The following is a 17,485-nucleotide window of genomic DNA, read 5'->3' as shown; positions in this document are numbered from 1 at the left end:
CATCTATCTGTGGGATCAATCCACTAATGCAACTAAAAAATGATCCTGAGAGGGAAGGAGAAGGAAGAAGAATACAGTCTACTGTAAAAGGACTCTGTTTCTGTAGCTATTACTCTATAATCTGTAAACTCCTTACCGTTAATTAGCAAAGCTTTCAGAGTTTTTTTTTTTTTTTTTTTCTAGCCGACAAAAATTAGTATTTCTCTCCCCCTCTTCTATCCATTTGGACCCTTGATCTAAAGTAGGCCCCTTTTGCTTTCTTGACATATATATCATCAAGCTGAGTGTGTAAGGCAACAGGTTTTTTCCTATCTTGATCAGTTAATGCTACATTACAAATTGAATACATTTCTTTTACTATTTTGACTTCCTTTGACCTGTTTAATTTACTTACTAATTTACCTAAATAAACTGAGAATCTACGAACTTTAGATTTTAGAAATTCCCATTTGAATATGTAGATTGAACCATCCTGATCGTTCAAGGTCTCTGAACTAATTTTTTTAATGCCATGAGAAAAGGACTCATTAGTTAAAAGGTTAGAATTAAATTTCCAATAGCCCTTTTTATATTGACTATAGTCCTGACATTTTAAAATATGTTTTATCATTCAGTGATCTGATAGGGGTGATGGGGAAATGGATGAATCAAAGACATCTTTTATTAACTCATCTGAAATTAACCAAAAATCTGTCCTAGATTTAACTGAGTAGTCTGATTTGACCCATGAAAAATTATGAAGGTTTGGATGAGATCGACGCCAAGGATCCTGTAACCCAATTTGTGTGCAAAAATGAAAAAGAGCTGCGTTATAGTGATGCCCACCAAGAATAATATTATCAGTTGGGAACCTTCTTCTATTCTTGTATACCTTTGTTAATATCAGACAGTAAAGTTTTGTTATGACTAGGACTATTATATCCATAAATATTGGTCAAAATAACAAAGTTAACATCTACTTCTAATATACAAATGTCCACTTTCGCATCAACAATTTCCCCAGAGAAATTACAAGAAAGGACAGCTGGACCTGCAGATTTTGTAGAGCCATGACTGTACAGAATTTTGTCCCCCCATTGACTAGTCCAAAATCGTCCATCAGCGTCAGTGGAGTGTTTCCTAGAGAAGTATACATTGTGCTCTCTCGTTTTTACAAAATAAGTTGATGGATTTTCTTTCACCGTTGTCTCTTAGTCGCCTAACATTTAAGGAAATAAAAGTAAGATTAGAAGTGAACATAAGAAAAGGAAAAATGAAATACTTGCGAGGAAAAACTGCACTAACGCCACAGAACAAGAAGCCAAAACGTTGCTTGTTAGGAAACACTGCTGGTGCGTCCCAGTATTACTCTGAACAAGAACAAAAAACACCAGCGTCCAGATTTCCATTGTCTGGCTAACCAAGTGGTCACCATCAATAAGCCAACGTGACCTCTGTAGAACACAGACTTTCCTTCCAATTTAGCACGCTCCATTATCCGGCAGGCTGCAGCGCGAGCCTCTCGATCTGCCCTGCAGAAGTCCTGTTTGAAGCGAACGCCGATCAACCAGGTCACACGTGTTCACCTTTCTGTGCGATTACCGTCCGTAATTCTGGAAAATGGTGTTTTGTTTCACCATTTTGGGACGCACAAGCAGCAGCTCAAAAATGTTTGACTGCCCGGTCCGCCATCTTGCCGGCCTCCCAAGTTAACGTCTAAGCTGCGTCCAAAACCCCCCCCACACACACAACTATCACGATTATTCTCAGCACTGCAGTAACACTGACGTGGTCATGGTGTGTTAGTGTGTGTTGTGCTGGTACAAGTGGATCAGACACAGCAGTGCTGCTGGAGTTTTTAAACACTGTGTCCACTCACTGTCCACTCTATTAGACATTCCTACCTTGTCAGTCCACCTTGTAGATGTGAAGTCAGAGACGATAGCTGATCTGCTGCTGCACAGTTTGTGTTGGTCATCCTCTAGTCCTTCATCAGGGGACACAGGACACTGGCTGGTTGGTTGTTTGACTATTCTCAGTCCAGCAGTGACACTGAGGTGTTGACAGCAGCACTGCTGTGTCTGATCCACTCAGACCAGCGCAACACACAATAACACACCACCACTTCAGTGTTACTGCAGTGCTGAGAATGATCCACCACCCAAATAGTATCTGCTCTATGAGGGTCCATAGGGGTCCTGACCGCTGAAGAACAGGGTAAAAAGGGGCTAACAAAGTATGCAGAGAAACAGATGGACTACAGTCTGTAATTGTAGAACTACAAAGTGCACCTATATAGTAAAGTGGAGCTGATAAAATGGACAATGAGCATAGAAACAAGGAGGAGGTCATAATGTTATGCCTGATCGGTGTATATGATAAGCCATTGCCAAGGAGGTGATATGGTATTTCAGGTGGTTACTAGAGTGATACAATGTGGTCGCCATGGTATTTCAGTTGCAAAAGAATTGTAAGATAGTTGCAGAGGTGGGTAAGTAGCCAAAAACTGAACTCAAGTAAAAGTATTGTTACTTTAATATAATGATTACTCAAGTACAAGTAAAAGTAGTCATTGAAATTGTTACTTAAGTAAAAGTAAGAAAGTATTTAGCAAAAAGACCATTCAAGTAGAGTTACTTCGCCAGTTTCATTTAATAATCATAATAGAACTGCAAAATCATAGCCGTACTTATCACATACAAACACCAAATCAAGAATGTCCAAAACATATTTTCCTTTCAAACTATTGTAATACAATAAACAAAATGTAAATTAGCCATGTGCAAACTCAAATACGGACCAATTCCTATACCCTTTTAAAACAACAGATAATAATAAATTTAATCTTTAAGAACATAACATGAATAAAGTAATTACAGATCCACAAAACCTACAGGAAGTTCAAACTCTTGGACCTTATGCTCTGGCTTTTATATGCCAGGTAAACAAAAAATGTTATCTTCAGTCATTTTACTCCCATCACTCCCATTTTGCAAACAGGTTCTAAAACAACTGCAAAATGCAATACAATATATGAACTCCTGACTTTTCTTGCAGTCATAACTTGAAATTTATGTTGACTGAAATGCATCAGTGCTGGTAAAATTGCATTCTTGCGTATAATGTCTTAAAACACCTCATGTCACGTTAACATTACTTGCTTATATTAATCTTTTCATCATGAAAGGTCGACACAGTTGTGTTGTCCAGTTGCCTGACCTGTTTCAGAAATTCTCCAGTATCTCAAAATATCTCATAAATGTGGCCTGTACACTATTAACATTACTAATATAATCACTACTAAAATAAAACAACTTTTAACATCATCACCATCACTTACCGCAACATGTTTTCTCAAGTTGGATGTTGAGTTCTTGAAAGCTGAAAGGTTCATGTTTTTAGGCTGGCAGAGAAAGCAGCGCATGGCATAACTATTGGTTTTGGTAGCCTGTAGAGTAAACATTGTCTCGATATGAGGCCAAGGATGCTCTCCTTCCACAGTGTCGTCTGTTTGAGCCATCGCAGTCCAGCAACGAGCTGAAATCAGTGGTTCTGCAGAGCCCACGGCTGTTAATGACTAGGTACCTGTAGTTTTCAGTATACATTTGAGTGTTATACATATGAGTTTGATTGGTCAAATGAAGTCAGGTAAGATGCTTTTGATTGGTGAACAGACTTGCGTAAGATGATTTTGATTGGTGAAGGGAGCGATTTAAGATGCGTATGAACAAAACAAACAAAACGTGCATTCAATTAAAAATTATTTACAAATATAACGGAAGGAACGTAGATGAATATAACGGAGTAAAAGTACATTTCTGACCATGCAAATGTACTCAAGTAAAAGTATAAAGTAATCTCTTTTAAAACAACTCTTAAAAGTACAATTTGTTAAAAAAGTTACTTAAGTAATTGTAATTGAGTAAATGCAGCACGTTACTACCTACCTTTGGACAGTTGTTAGGTGTTTACTATGGTAGTTCCTAGGACATCACTAGGACACAGCTAGAGTGTTTCAGGTAATTGCTAGGCTGTGTGGTTAAGTGCTTCCTACATCATCCCAACTGGTTGCTGGATGTTGCTAGGTGGTTACTTAGATGTTGCTAAGCAGTTCACATAATCATATGAAGGCTGTAAATGTTGTGAATTTTCAGCATATAATCATTATAACAATAATAATAAGAAGAAAAAGGATCTTGTTAGTAAAACACAATGGCAAGAACTGCAATACTTCAGTGTTTATTTTCTGATTGTTGGTCTTCTGTGTTCTGAAGGATGTGGTGGACTGAACTGTGAAGTGCCCTTAACTGCCCTCCTCTAAAACTGTGATGACCTGGAACATAAACTAAAAGACATGCATTAGATAGAGAAGCACTTCTGAAGCACTTCTTAATTTTCATTTGCAGCATGTAAACGTATCACAATATCTCATTTGTCTGTCTTATCAGAACACTATATATTTACTCTACACTGCTTCTTCTGTTAGTGGTCATTTCCTCTCCTCCCTGGCTAACCTGATCCTAGGCTGGCACGTTGCATCGTAACCAATTATGCTGCTGCATCTTCTGCAAAGTAGGTCTTCTGGTTGGGTTGCGCTTCAGGCACCAACGAATTAGACTGCGGCATTCTGTACAGAGTGACGGGATTGGGTGGGAGAGAGATGCTTAACTTCTAAATCTTCTTTTTTCTCCTCTACATTTTAAAAGTACCACAGTGTGATAGATGGGATGTAACTATAACAGGCAAAACACACTATTATAAACATTTACACTGCGTGTACATCAGGCCTGTACTGCAAATTCTTCAGCTTTTACTCTGCATATTCATCTCCAAATACATTTTTTTCACTCTTTGTTCCTCTGTTCTCAGTTACAAGGTTAAAGGTATGAATCTCTGTCATTTCCACACTTGTTTACCAGGATGCTCTCATTTATCTTACCATTAGATAGGCCATCTCTGAAGTGCAGAGCTCCACCAGTGATGTCTTCTTTGGCAAAGGGAAGGTACCCGCAAACCATCCTGAACATCAGGACACCAAGGGACCAAACCGTTGCTCGACCAGCATAATACCTCCCTTTCCGAAAAAACTCAGGAGGGCAGTATTCAATCGTGCCTGAGAACATGAAAGAGGGAGAGAATTGAGCAGAGCTGAGCAAAAACATTAATTTCTGTACCAACACTGAACAGATAAGTTGCTCGTTTTACCTTCAAAAATGTTATAACCAGATTTCTTGATCAAATCACCGCAGCCAAAGTCGATCAGCTTGACCGCCAAGGTGTCCAGGTTGATCAACAAGTTCTCCAGTTTGATGTCCCGGTGCAGGACACCTCGCTTGCTGCACTGTAACGCTGCCACCACCGACTGCCACATGATACCTCGCGCCATGTCCTCAGTGACGTAACCTCCGTAGTCCTGAAGGAAACCGTCCAAGCTCTTGCAGGGGTCAGGGCGCTCCAGGATCAAGATGTAGCGGTCAGGCTCATCAAACCACTCGATGAGCTGGATGACGGTGTTGCAGATGGGTGGCCGGCTCATGATCTGCAGTAGAGCCACCTCCACAGGCACGACCTTTAGCTCATCAGGCTGCAGGAAAATAGGAAGTTAGATGGTGAGGAATTATCAGTGAAGATCATAGAGAGAAACTCATGGTGGTTTAAGATCATTATATGTTTCTACCAGCATTTATTTCTGTCAAGATTTGAAAGCAAAAAGAGCTCAGAGGCCGCAGGTGCACTTACGCTTTGGACATATCGGTCATCATCCAGTTTTTGGACAATTTTAATGGCCACCTAAACACAGACACAAAAATATAATGAGACTACAAGCACTGTAAACAGAGAAGAAATGATGACTGTAAAATGGAATTTAGGGAATAAGTGAAAGCGCTCCGAACCTGTAGGCCATCAGATATGCGGTGTCCTTTGAAGACGGATCCAAAGCCTCCCTCGCCCAGTTTTTCGCCAAGAACATAGCGAGTGGCAAAGGTGTCTATTGAAAACAGTGATAGAAATGAACATCAGCCGTTTTTAGATAATCTAATATGAGTTTACTGATCACTAACTGGCTATGAGAGAAACAGTGAGAGCTAGTTTCTGATATCACACCATTGTATTGACATTACACCACTGTAAATATGAATCATTAGGATAATTATAGTGCACTTAGAATGAAGTGTCCATGATTAATGTGATCTGGGCAAATGAACTTACCAGGCTTGGTGCCTTTTCTCTGTCTAGGAGACCTTCTTTGGGGCTGCTCCACTGCCACTTTCCTCTTCTTTCTTGCTGGGGCTTCAGTGTCAGGAACGTCCAGTACTGCAGCAGGTCTTTTCTTAGCAGAACTGTTCTTTGTTTCCTGCAGGACAGCCTGGCTACAGCCCTCCTCTGACCTTTTTCTCTTTCCATCTAAATACAGGAACATCATTTTAATGTTAAATGGAAGCTAAATATATCTGCAGTACTGATAATACTAGGAAGATACATTGCATTATATGCTGTTTTTTTAAAGGATGTGGTGATATCTACTGGCACTCGTACTTCTATCAAAAATCTAGTTTTTTATCCTCAGTCAAAAATCTAAAACATAATTTTAATGTTCAGACAACAAGCAAACTAATAAAACATTAGTGAACACAATTAAAGTCAGTATGAATAACCTGTTGTTTTCGAGTGTTGCTCCATCATCTGCTTCATGAAACAAACAAGCTGCTTCACTTTGGAGAGATCTGACTAAAATGATGTAAATTTGACGTGGACTGAGTTTTTATAGTAGACTGACCAGCGTCTCGTGACGTCACGCTAGTCCATTATGACGTCATAGCTGTCGTTCTAATTGGCCATGTGTTGCCATGGTGACGTTTAGATTGTTCGCTATATATACTGAATTTGTTCGTATTTTAAACTGTTTGATATTTTGATGAGTTTTTCTCCCAACAAAAACAGAATTCCACTAGAAAAAATACACTAAACGGACTTAAATGATGCAGTGAGAACCCATTATCTGTGACCTCGTTTGTAAATGTGTTTGTGAGTTAAAGCCACGCCCCCGTTATTGTAGCAGAACGTGATTCCGTTACTCACTACACAATTTCGCTTCTTTCTGCCGTTTCTATTTGTGGTCAGTAGATGGCGCACTGTATCTTTGATAGGAAGCAGCCGATGACTGTAGAAAAAAACTGCTGCACAGCAACAAACCTGCCTTGTTTCTACACACTAAGTTTACCTTATCAACTCCACTGACCACATAGGAGCACTTTGTAGTTCTACGATTACAGACTATAGTCCATCTGTTTCTCTGCATACTTTGTTATACTTTTACCCTGTTCTTCAATGGCCAGGACCCCCACAGGACCACCACAGAATATTATTTGGGTGGTGGATCATTTCCTGTCCACTCTATTAGACAAACCTACCTTGTTGATCCACCTTGTAGATGTAAAGCAAGAAACAGTAGCTCATCTATAAATACATAATTCATTAGTCATCCTCTAGTCCTTCGTCGGTGGTCACAGAGCACTGCTGTCTGCTTGTTTTTGGTTGGTGGACTATTCTCAGTCCATCAGTGACACAGAAAAGTGCCTAGTCAGTAATGTTCTCAGCGGTGGTGATAAGAACCCACTTGTGGACCACATCCTTGGTTTTGTTCAGTGTCCAGTTCTGGCTGGACCCTCGACCCAGATGTGACCCCTATACTGTATAACAAGAAGAATTTGCCCCACACACTGTTAATGAGTAGAACATAGAACTAATGGATGTGGCCCAGCTCTGGCCCTTATACTGTAAAGTGTACAAGGCTAACAGAGGTGGTGCAGATCAGACCCAAACCTTGACAGTATTTAAAAGGTGTGGCCCACATCTGGCTCGTTTATGGCACACAGTTACGGCTGAATGCTCACTTTGGTCCCCGGCCCAGCTGTGGCTCTGAGGATGCCACAGTCATTTACCGCAGAACATGCAAAATATTAGTAATATTCTTCTTAATAATCAATACATATAATTCTAAACACATTTCTCACAATGTTTCTGCACAAATTTTAAAACATGGTGGATGAAAAATTCTTCAGTGAAGAGGAGGAGCCACTGAAATACAGATTACATCTGACATCTTCTTTAAGGAACTGTTCAAATGGGTTTAAAGACCTTTTATCTTAAATAAGAGGTGACAAAAATGTCTGAAAAATTATACTTTACCCTCTGTGGTCCACAAACTCACCCTCAGGTCAAATTCGATGTTTCTATACGTGTTTCTCGTCTTTCTGATAATGCAGCGCAGAAATACGGGTCAAACATTACCTGAGTCTGTAAAGTCGCCCTTTCCATTCCATCTCATCACAAGATCCTACATGACTCACATCCAGAGTTATGAGGCTATGGAGAGGGGTTGAGAAACACTTCATCTGCTTCTCATCGTAATCGGTGGATTTGTGTGTCCACCTACATTTTGTGTGAAACTGACCAATGGACACTTAGGTAATCACTAAGGACCCATCACAACGGAAATCCTTAATTCTTTATTCAGTCAACACGTGCAAAGAGTTCACAGCAGCTAAAATTGCTATGCAGTTTTGGAAAGTAGCGACAGAGAAAACAGAGCATTTTGATATGAAACTTATGGGTATTATATTATATGCAAGTGCCTTTAAAGGCAAATTTATGAATCGTCTCAACAAACCGGATGTGCTGTCACGTCTGGAATAGATGGGCTTTGATTTAGAAACTGAATAATAAGGCAAGGTTTTTGTTCTAACATTGAGAAACTTAGAATCAAACTAACAACTAACAGGTCAAACTAATGTAAAGCACTCCTGACAACGAAAGATCATATGAACCATGTCACCTCAGGTTAACAACCACAGCGCTGGTTTTCTAAGGGTGATGTGTAGATGAGTGGACATGCCATTGCTGTCACAAGACAGTGCGCTGTCTCTGAGCTAACGGTGTAAGCCCGAGCTAAGGTGCTAACGTTAGCTAACGACTATGAGCATTTAAAGGGAATAAGTTAACATTAGCCACAAACAATATGCAATAAATAACCCTGAGTTCATAGTCATGTTAACCTTGCTAGCCTGTGCTTTTCAAGTGTTATGCCATAATGGTTTCCTTAATTATCATTAATTTTTTATGGTAGAACATTACACAGCTGTCCAGCAACTGGCCCTGTTCTGGCCCACATGCCTAATATCTGCCCTGAAGTCAACCAACACTCATGGATGAGAGCCAGAACTGGCCGAGAACTGCCTGCTATCTGGTAGATTGTGTGTCCGTGTATCAGTGTATGTTAATACAGACCACTGTAGTCATGCGTCATTCTGTAGTCCACATTATGCCCATATGAGGAACTCCAGGTCTAAGCTTGATTTCTCTATGGTGGGAATGAATGGGGTTTTGGAAAAATCGCCTCTATCGCACCCTGTGGTAAATAAAAATGTTCAGAACCCGATAAGTTTTGTCGTGTGTACCCAGACAGCAAAAATCAGTCGGGCCACTTCTGGCCCAAATGCCAGCATGAATCTCATTGGCCCAGACTCAGTTTGAATCTAGGCCCAATTCTGGTGCAAATGCTCGGCTCACATTTGGGCCAGATGCCGCATACCAGGCCCCAACGACTGTCCCATGTCCGGGCCGAGTGCTGCATGCCGAAACAGTTGGCGTGGCCTCGGTTTGAATCTAGGGTCGATTCCGGTCCAATGGCTCGGCTCACATCCGGGCCGAGTACCGTCAGCCGGTATTTCTTTGATCTGCCCACGTCCGGCCCGAATGATTGGCCCACATCTGGGCCAAGTACTGCGTGCTGTGATACTCGGCACAGCCTCGGTTTGAATCTAGGCCCAATTCTGGCCCAAATGCTCAGCTTACATCGGGCCGAGTACCGCGAGCCGGTATTTATTTGATCGGCCCACGTCCGGCCCGAATGACTGGCCCACGTCCAGGCCATTTCTTTGAGAACAGCATGTGAACAGACAACTGCTTCTTAATTATGCTCCTTTTTATTATTAATTATGCTCCTAGCAACCCACAGCACTTGAGTTTTGTCTACTCCCTCCTCACCCCACTTGATCCAGCTCATGAAGGACTTGATCATCAGTTGATTAGGAGGATCAGGTGTGGGGTAGAAAACAGGTGAAACTGCAGTGGTTGCCAGGAGCATAATTAGACATTTAACACTAACATTTAGAAAAAAAAAATTCCACTTCTGATACTCACTTTGTAGAAAATATAGAAAATATCCCTACTCGGCATCAACTAGCAGGCCTCCCTGCACCCCTGGTAATAGGCAGTTGTTTAGCCCCTGCTTTTTCAAATTTCCTGTTCCACCTTGAACGGTGCAGCAGTTACATTCTGGTGCCTAAATGCACCCAAATGTTACTGCAGTGCCATTTAATGTGAAATGGAAACTTAAAAAAAGCTAACATTAGCCTTAAGTTTATCAATGACTTCCAGACTGATAAACCAGAAAACCTGGCCAAACTTTCAATTAAACACTCTCATCAGGTCATGTATAAAGATATTGTAAGCAACACCAGGGTATATATTGCTCTGCTGTAGCCCATCTACTAATGTAAGAATAGCTACTCTTGGGCCCCATTCTTCAGATAAAGCCATTTTTGCTGAGTGTGCTGCTGGCACTGACCTGATGGGATGCCTGACAGGAGAAAGTCTATAAAAAAGAAAATACAATCAGGTCAAATGCATTTTCAAAATCATTTTGCCACAGAATGAGCGCAGTAGGCAAGAATATCTAATTGCAAAGAGGAGGGGCATTAGTTCCTTTTGTACATCTGAATTTTGCCCTCTTTCTAGCTTGGACTTCTCTTTAATAATGCAAATTCAAAAGCATTATTAGACAGTGAAAATGCATATAAGGTAAATTACATTGTAATAATCATTTTGACACCAATCACATGAAGCATAACTTGCAACTCTAAAAATACATTTTAATTTAAATAAAGCTACTCATGTCAGTACTAGCATACCAAATGACAAGTTAAAATAGCTGAACTGAATTTGAACGGCATATATGCGTAGGAAATTTAAATGCAAACATACAAATAAACTGACATTTTGCATTTTGCATATTACATTTTCATTATCTATATGGTAAGTGGAGCTGAAAAAATTGGCAATGAGTGTAGATTCAAGGAGGTGTACTTAATGAAGTGTCAGTCGATATATATTTATATACAATTTATCAAAATCTAATGCTTCATAAATCATTTTAGTGATAATGAAAATCAGAAATAGTTTTAGTAAAATGCTGTTTGTTTCCTTCGCTTTCCTGTCCTGATCAGCACAGATCTGCTGCTTAGACCTATATCTTTAGCTGCTGACATGCTTTTAATATTAACTGATTTATTTAAAATGCTTAAAAATCAAACATTAAATAATGTAATATTGTAGGCCTGGGAGATATCTAAAAATGATCAATATCTGCTGTAGTTTTAGTTTATGTGCTTTTCTAAACATTAACTGTTTTAATGAAAATCTTTAATAAAACCACATATTAAATAATCTTTTGAAAACTACTTCACCTGTCGTTTTAATAGATGTTACTGCAAACATCTGCAAATAAACATCTGGTGCAGATTTATGGCGACTTGCATGCTAATCATGCTCCAAAGCCCTGCCCACGTGCTTTACATATTAGTAAAAAGCAAGCTGTTTTCCATTGTTATAGTAGAGTTTTCATTACTCAATTAACCACCAGCTGACTTGAGCTGTACAGAAAATAAGGGCAATTTACTGTTGCCTACCTGCTTTTAAAGGCCCCATGATAGAGCTGGACAGTGACTGCCCACTTTTTAGCAGCTCTGGTTATGAAAGTAAAAATCCCATTAATTTCCTCCACAGACATTTTTTAAAATCCTTAAATAAAGAGTTATAAGCACTCAAGCAAACCAGTCAGCTGCGAGACAAATCATGAGCTTACAAACATTAAATTGGTGCAAAAAAAGATTAGAAAAATAAACAAAAAGGTTAAGGTGCAAGACTGTGTACTTCCAATCAAGTTCACTCCTTTTTTCACCTCCTTTTGCAATTTTCTTTATATTATGTCTTCACTGTTTTTGTAGATATTATGCTTTTAACATTGTAGACAGTGCAGCCTTATGCACATATAATGTTTGATGTGTATCATTATAGCTTTAACAGTCCATTTATTCTGTTTTTGCTATCAAGTTTTTTTAGAAGTCATGGTGCAGTTTATTGACCTCCACAAGAATTATATTAATCCTAATATGGCCTTTCTTCTTATTTTACTCATTGATTCGGCACCAAAGGACAAATATAATCACTGAAAGGGAGCCTGAAGGGTGGAGAAAGTTTGATGCTGCGTTAATGTGTGGAGTAAAGGGGATTTTTGTTGATCTGTGTGGAGTTCATAATGTTTGTCCCTCCACAGCCCTGTACGCGCTGTCTTTCTAACTCTGACAGAACCGACCACCTGCCCCCCTCACACAAACTACGCTCCACTACACGGCCGGACTCTGAAGTAAAATAAACAGAGGGAAGACGGAAGAAGAGCTATGTGGTATGTAAAGCTAGCATTACAGAACGTAGCAGAGAGAATTAACAGTCAGCTAGTCCCCTCTAGTTCTGTCGTTATTTTTCCAACATGGCGATGATTGTCTTTTACGCATAGTCCTATTGCCCTATAGATAAATATACACACACACACACACACACACACACACACACACAATACATGGCTCACCTTACCCCACTGTGTTTTCAGGCTAGTTCATCATCTGTGAACACAGAAAGTATTCAAATGTCTAGCAGTTCTTTTTCAACACTTTACAAACCAATAGATAAAGTAGTTTTTACCACCCTGTGATGCCTGGAGTTATTAGTCTTTTCATTTTCTAGACGACTTAGCTCGGAACAGCTAACAGCTAATTAGCTATAAAATCTGTGTTACCGGAATTAATATAAATATTATATTAATATTAAGAAAATATTAATGAACATTAACAAATATGTAATAGAAGGAAGGCTGAAGTAGCTAGCTAATGAACTGTATCCTATCGTAAGGTATAACTTCATGTTGCTCTTAGCTAGCTTAAGTAGCTAGCTAACATTAACTTCACTGTAAAATGCCTGGAAATACAAAATGTATTTCTGCATTTTTGCGCCATTATGACATAACGTTAGCTAGCGAATCTCGATCTGATAACCCTTATAAATAAATTAGAAACCTTTAAAACTAAGTATTTACAGAAATCGTGCTGCAGTGTGTGGATAATGCCAACTAGCGTTAGCTAACGCAGCTAAGTTATATGCTATTCAAAGGACTTACTAAGTTAACCTTTTAATACAAAGCTTTTAATTAATTTTTGCTAATATTAGATCCCTATTAGAAACTGTTTACAGTAATCTAAAGTCATGTTAACTTATGAAATAACCATAATTAAACTTACTGAAAATTATGGAGCAGCCTCTCTTGAAAGGAGGGCTTCCAATGAAGGTGGGGTCTTATCTGCGTTTTCGCGCCAATGACGCATCATCAGTGCTGTTTTTTGTGTAAGCAGTGATTAAATAACCTTTTCCAAACAGAAATCCTTATTATTTTACCAAATTTTATTAGAATAAAATACAACATTGCAGTATTTGTTTCTTAATAATTCGGTGAGGACTTATTACTTTGATTTCTGAATCTCAAATGGCTCCTTACTCCCTGTGTAGTGCACTATATCAGTTAAGAAATTTTGACTTCTTCAACTAATCAGTGCACTATATGTCCAGTAGGGAACTGTGCACACCTGCCTGAATCCCAACTGGCTCTTTGTAAGAAATATTATGCACTGTTTGGTTTCAGGAGCCGTTATTTCAAGACCTACATAGTGCACTCTGCAGGCAGCAGGAAGCCATCTGAGATTTATCCATAATCGGCACGAACCTATAGTGCATGTTTGGGCGGGATGAGCACGTATGGGAATTGGCCCGAGCTCATTTTGCAAGCTCTTCGGTTGCTGAGCGTCACCCACACTCGGCCCAATTCAAGCTGGCCGATGACGAGTCTCAGCCGATGCTGCCACAGATCAGCCGAGCTCGGACCGAGTCTTCATGCTATCTGGGTACATTTTTCTCCCGAAGATCACTGGATCCTCTGAGTCTTAATAATAAAATTGCTTCATAAAACTAAAGCTGCTGCGCTTTAGCTTTTTTTTGCCAGCTTCTCGTTCGAACTTTCTCGGTCCACCTTAAATGGTGCAGCAGTTGTGATTAGCTCTCACAAACATTAGCAAACGGAACAAAACAATACTGACCTGTTGGTTCTATGAAACAGCAAAAATAAGGTTCTGTTACTCAGCTGTCAATCAGAAACAGAGCAGCCTGCTCATATCATGTCCTTCAACTCTCCATGAAGCTGAAGTCAGCTTCTCATTCGCCAGCTGCTTGTTGGAATTTTCCCGTTCCACCTTAAATGCTGCTGCACCTTGTAAGCTGGAATGGGGAAACTCGAACAAGAGGCTGGCGAATGTTGAGAGAAAATGTCCTCAGAAAATGTTATCAGCATTAAAGTAATAATTAAGATATTTTGAGAGGCTAAATCAGTTTATCAGGGGGTCAGCAGTGATATTAAGCTGAGTCTGTACTGAATTAGCCTGACTGCAGGTGAGTTTGTAGAGCTCTTCAGATCAAACTGTGTACAGAACGGAAAGATCTATCGTGTTGCAGTGAGGATTAGATGAAGAACAGAGAACTGCAGGGAAAGCTGCTTATTCTGTTCTGACTCCTTTCCATCTGCCCTCAGTCTGTACACGGAGATACGCTACCACACTGGCAGAGCGTGCTGGTTTGTGCAGTTTTTAAACAGGCTGCCAGTCTAACAATGTCATTTCAGTGTGCAATAATATTAGCTTACATGAAGCAATATTCATATTTCAACTCTTTAACAACCTCATAATTCAGAGGATCCACAATGTGCAAGTTTCGAAAAAATGTCTTTTTATCTCTGGAGCTGCTTATATGGGCATAAGAGCATGGCGCTGACTACAAAATGACAACACAATTACAGTGGTCTACATATGTGTGTATGTATATATAATTGGTCTTTGATTGGCAGATGATCGGTGATGTCACAAATTTGTTGTATGTTTAGGTTTCATTTCATTTTAAAACTGAACAACTGCCTAATTCACCTCAACAGTTATGAATAAAATCAATATCCTCGTGACGTTCGTACTATTTTTTACTTCTTCTCAAAATCATATTTGGAACTAGACGTCAGCAAGGTATTGTGTGTAAAACTCAATGCCAAAAACTGGTTTGTTAGGTTGTTGCTAGGGTTGATATGGTATTTCAGCTGCTTGCAAAAGCATCGCAAGATGGTTGTTAGGTGTTTACTATGGTATATTAGGTGGTTCTTAGGACATTACAACTAGAGTGTTTCAGGTAGTTGCTTGGGTGTGGCTAGGTTGTCCCTACATCACACTAATTGAATGATTTTACAGTAGTTGCACATGACTAACCTGAGTCACGCTATATTACTTCATGATTTTATGATCTCTAAAGGTATTTTTGTTCAGTGTTACCAAGAAAGGTAGTAGAGTGGATCAAAATAAAATATGGATAGCTGGTATAGTTCCTTGATTTAACTGCCCTCCAATGAACAGCTCTGTCATTTCACAAGATGTCGAGAAATCACTTTTTGTCCTTCATAGTTTCAATAACATAATGCACTTTTTCACCTGGGCTATTACAAGTTTAGACCTTCTAACATCAGCTTTATTTAACAATAAACGACATGACTTATGAATATTGCAAAATATTTCATAAATGTGGGCTGGACATCTGCTTTACAGACTGTCTCAATGGTGGAGAAAACAATATCAGAATAACGGAATAAAAGCAAAAATCCCCCACTTTTGAATAGGGCTCCCCTTAAAACTTAAATGACATCATTAGACCCAATCCCATTTCACCCCTCGCTACAAGCAGTGTTATGAGAAAAAAAGAAAAACCGGCCAGATGGCTGCAAAAGTGACCAAAGGAACCCACAAATGTGAGTATTTTCTTTGTTAAAAAAATATAGTAACCACTGTATTATCATAGTTTCATGTTGTTTCAATTGTATTATGGCCCTTTTCTTCATAACAAGCATAAAAATCACTACTAGTTTGCTGATGTCTCGGTAGCTAGCTAGCTAAATTCCCCATTCCACCTTAAATGCAGTATTCGAACAACAGGATAGTGAATAGCTGACCTCAGCTTCATATCACTGAAGAATTATGGGTGGGCAATAATAAATTGTCATCCTCCTTCTTTGAAAACATATGATGCCCTAAATGTAACTAAAGCCCAGAGCGAGGTTGCTAAACTTTACCCTCCTCTGCTATCACTGCAGACTGGCAGGGTCACCTACAGGCCTTAGTTCTCATCATGTCACTTAATGTGACAGTACTTTATTACAGTACATCATACTTTGTGTTGAGTTGGAGTGGAGCTTGTAATCTTAACTACCCCAGGGGTCCCCAGTCTGGTCCAAACTTAATCCAGCACAACAGACCCAGAAAATCAAGGCCTTGAGGAGCATCTCAATATTAGAGCTGGGCTGCTAAAAAAAAAGCTCCAACACTGAACTTTTATTTTAATTTTGTGTCAATTTTTAGTCTTTTTTATGGAGCCCTGCTGGTGACATCCTGTATAAATAAAAATAGAGCATGGCCACAACGTAGTAAGGTGTGGAAACAAGATAATTAAGTTGAGGCCACGACTTAGTAAGGTGTGGGAACGAGATACTAATGTGTGGCCACAACTTAGTAAGACATGAGCTTGTTTCCACTACTTAATTATCTAATTCCCACACCTTAATAAGTCATGGCATTGGGATCTCATTCCCACGCATTAATAAGTCGTGGCCACGCATTATTTTTTAATTATTTTGTATGTCACCAGCAGAGCTCTGTACTTTTTAAATAAGCAAGACATTAATTTTTCACATTTGATTATTTTCTTCATTTCATAGACATTCAAGTAAAACGTGTTCAAATGTGGAAAAACATTTTCAATAGAAATTGTCGAAATAGCTTTTGTCCTCAACAAAGAAAATGGTGATGTTTCAGTGAAGCTGCCGAACACAACATGATTCTCATCTATAATTAAATCTAAACTTTAGGTGTAAGTGTGAGCTGTTAGAGTATTGGCGTAAATAACATTCAGTGAGGCCACCATAAGCCTTAGTTTCACTGTAGCAGGTTTGGTGACTTTTATTTTGAAAGTAATGCACCTGCTTGCACTTTCTGTCGCGCAGTCTCAAGAAAATGCCTAAGCTGCGTCCAAAACCACGCACTACGGTCAGAGCCAGCATTGTGCCGAATACATAAAGAAGGTTACAAGAGCCCACCTATCAGGAAAAGAACCCTCTGTTAGATCTGGCTACATTATTATTACATCTATGATACTTAGACAGGCGTCACATATTGGTCCCTAATTTGTCTGATTAAAAAACATATTATAGTTGTGTCAATGGTAAGAACGTTATAGGGGGATGCTTTTTAAGGCAGTC

At 39.4% G+C, this 17,485-nt stretch overlaps 1 protein-coding gene across 1 annotated transcript; it reads right to left on the bottom strand.

Moving 5' to 3' along the window:
- Nucleotides 1-4,051: 4,051 nt before the first annotated feature.
- On the bottom strand, nt 4,052-9,913 carry LOC118814574 (serine/threonine-protein kinase pim-1-like). Its single transcript, XM_036580241.1, has 7 exons — nt 9,550-9,913; nt 6,190-6,384; nt 5,874-5,968; nt 5,719-5,769; nt 5,185-5,563; nt 4,919-5,092; nt 4,052-4,606 (listed from the first exon to the last, which is right to left on the bottom strand). Exons 1-7 carry the CDS (start codon nt 9,911-9,913, stop codon nt 4,500-4,502), a joined length of 1,365 nt encoding a protein of 454 aa, XP_036436134.1. The 3' UTR covers nt 4,052-4,499.
- Nucleotides 9,914-17,485: the final 7,572 nt, after the last annotated feature.

Source organism: Colossoma macropomum, unplaced genomic scaffold, assembly GCF_904425465.1.
Source record: "Colossoma macropomum unplaced genomic scaffold, Colossoma_macropomum, whole genome shotgun sequence".
Lineage (NCBI taxonomy): Eukaryota > Metazoa > Chordata > Actinopteri > Characiformes > Serrasalmidae > Colossoma > Colossoma macropomum.
This window is presented reverse-complemented; position numbering and strand designations above follow the sequence as displayed.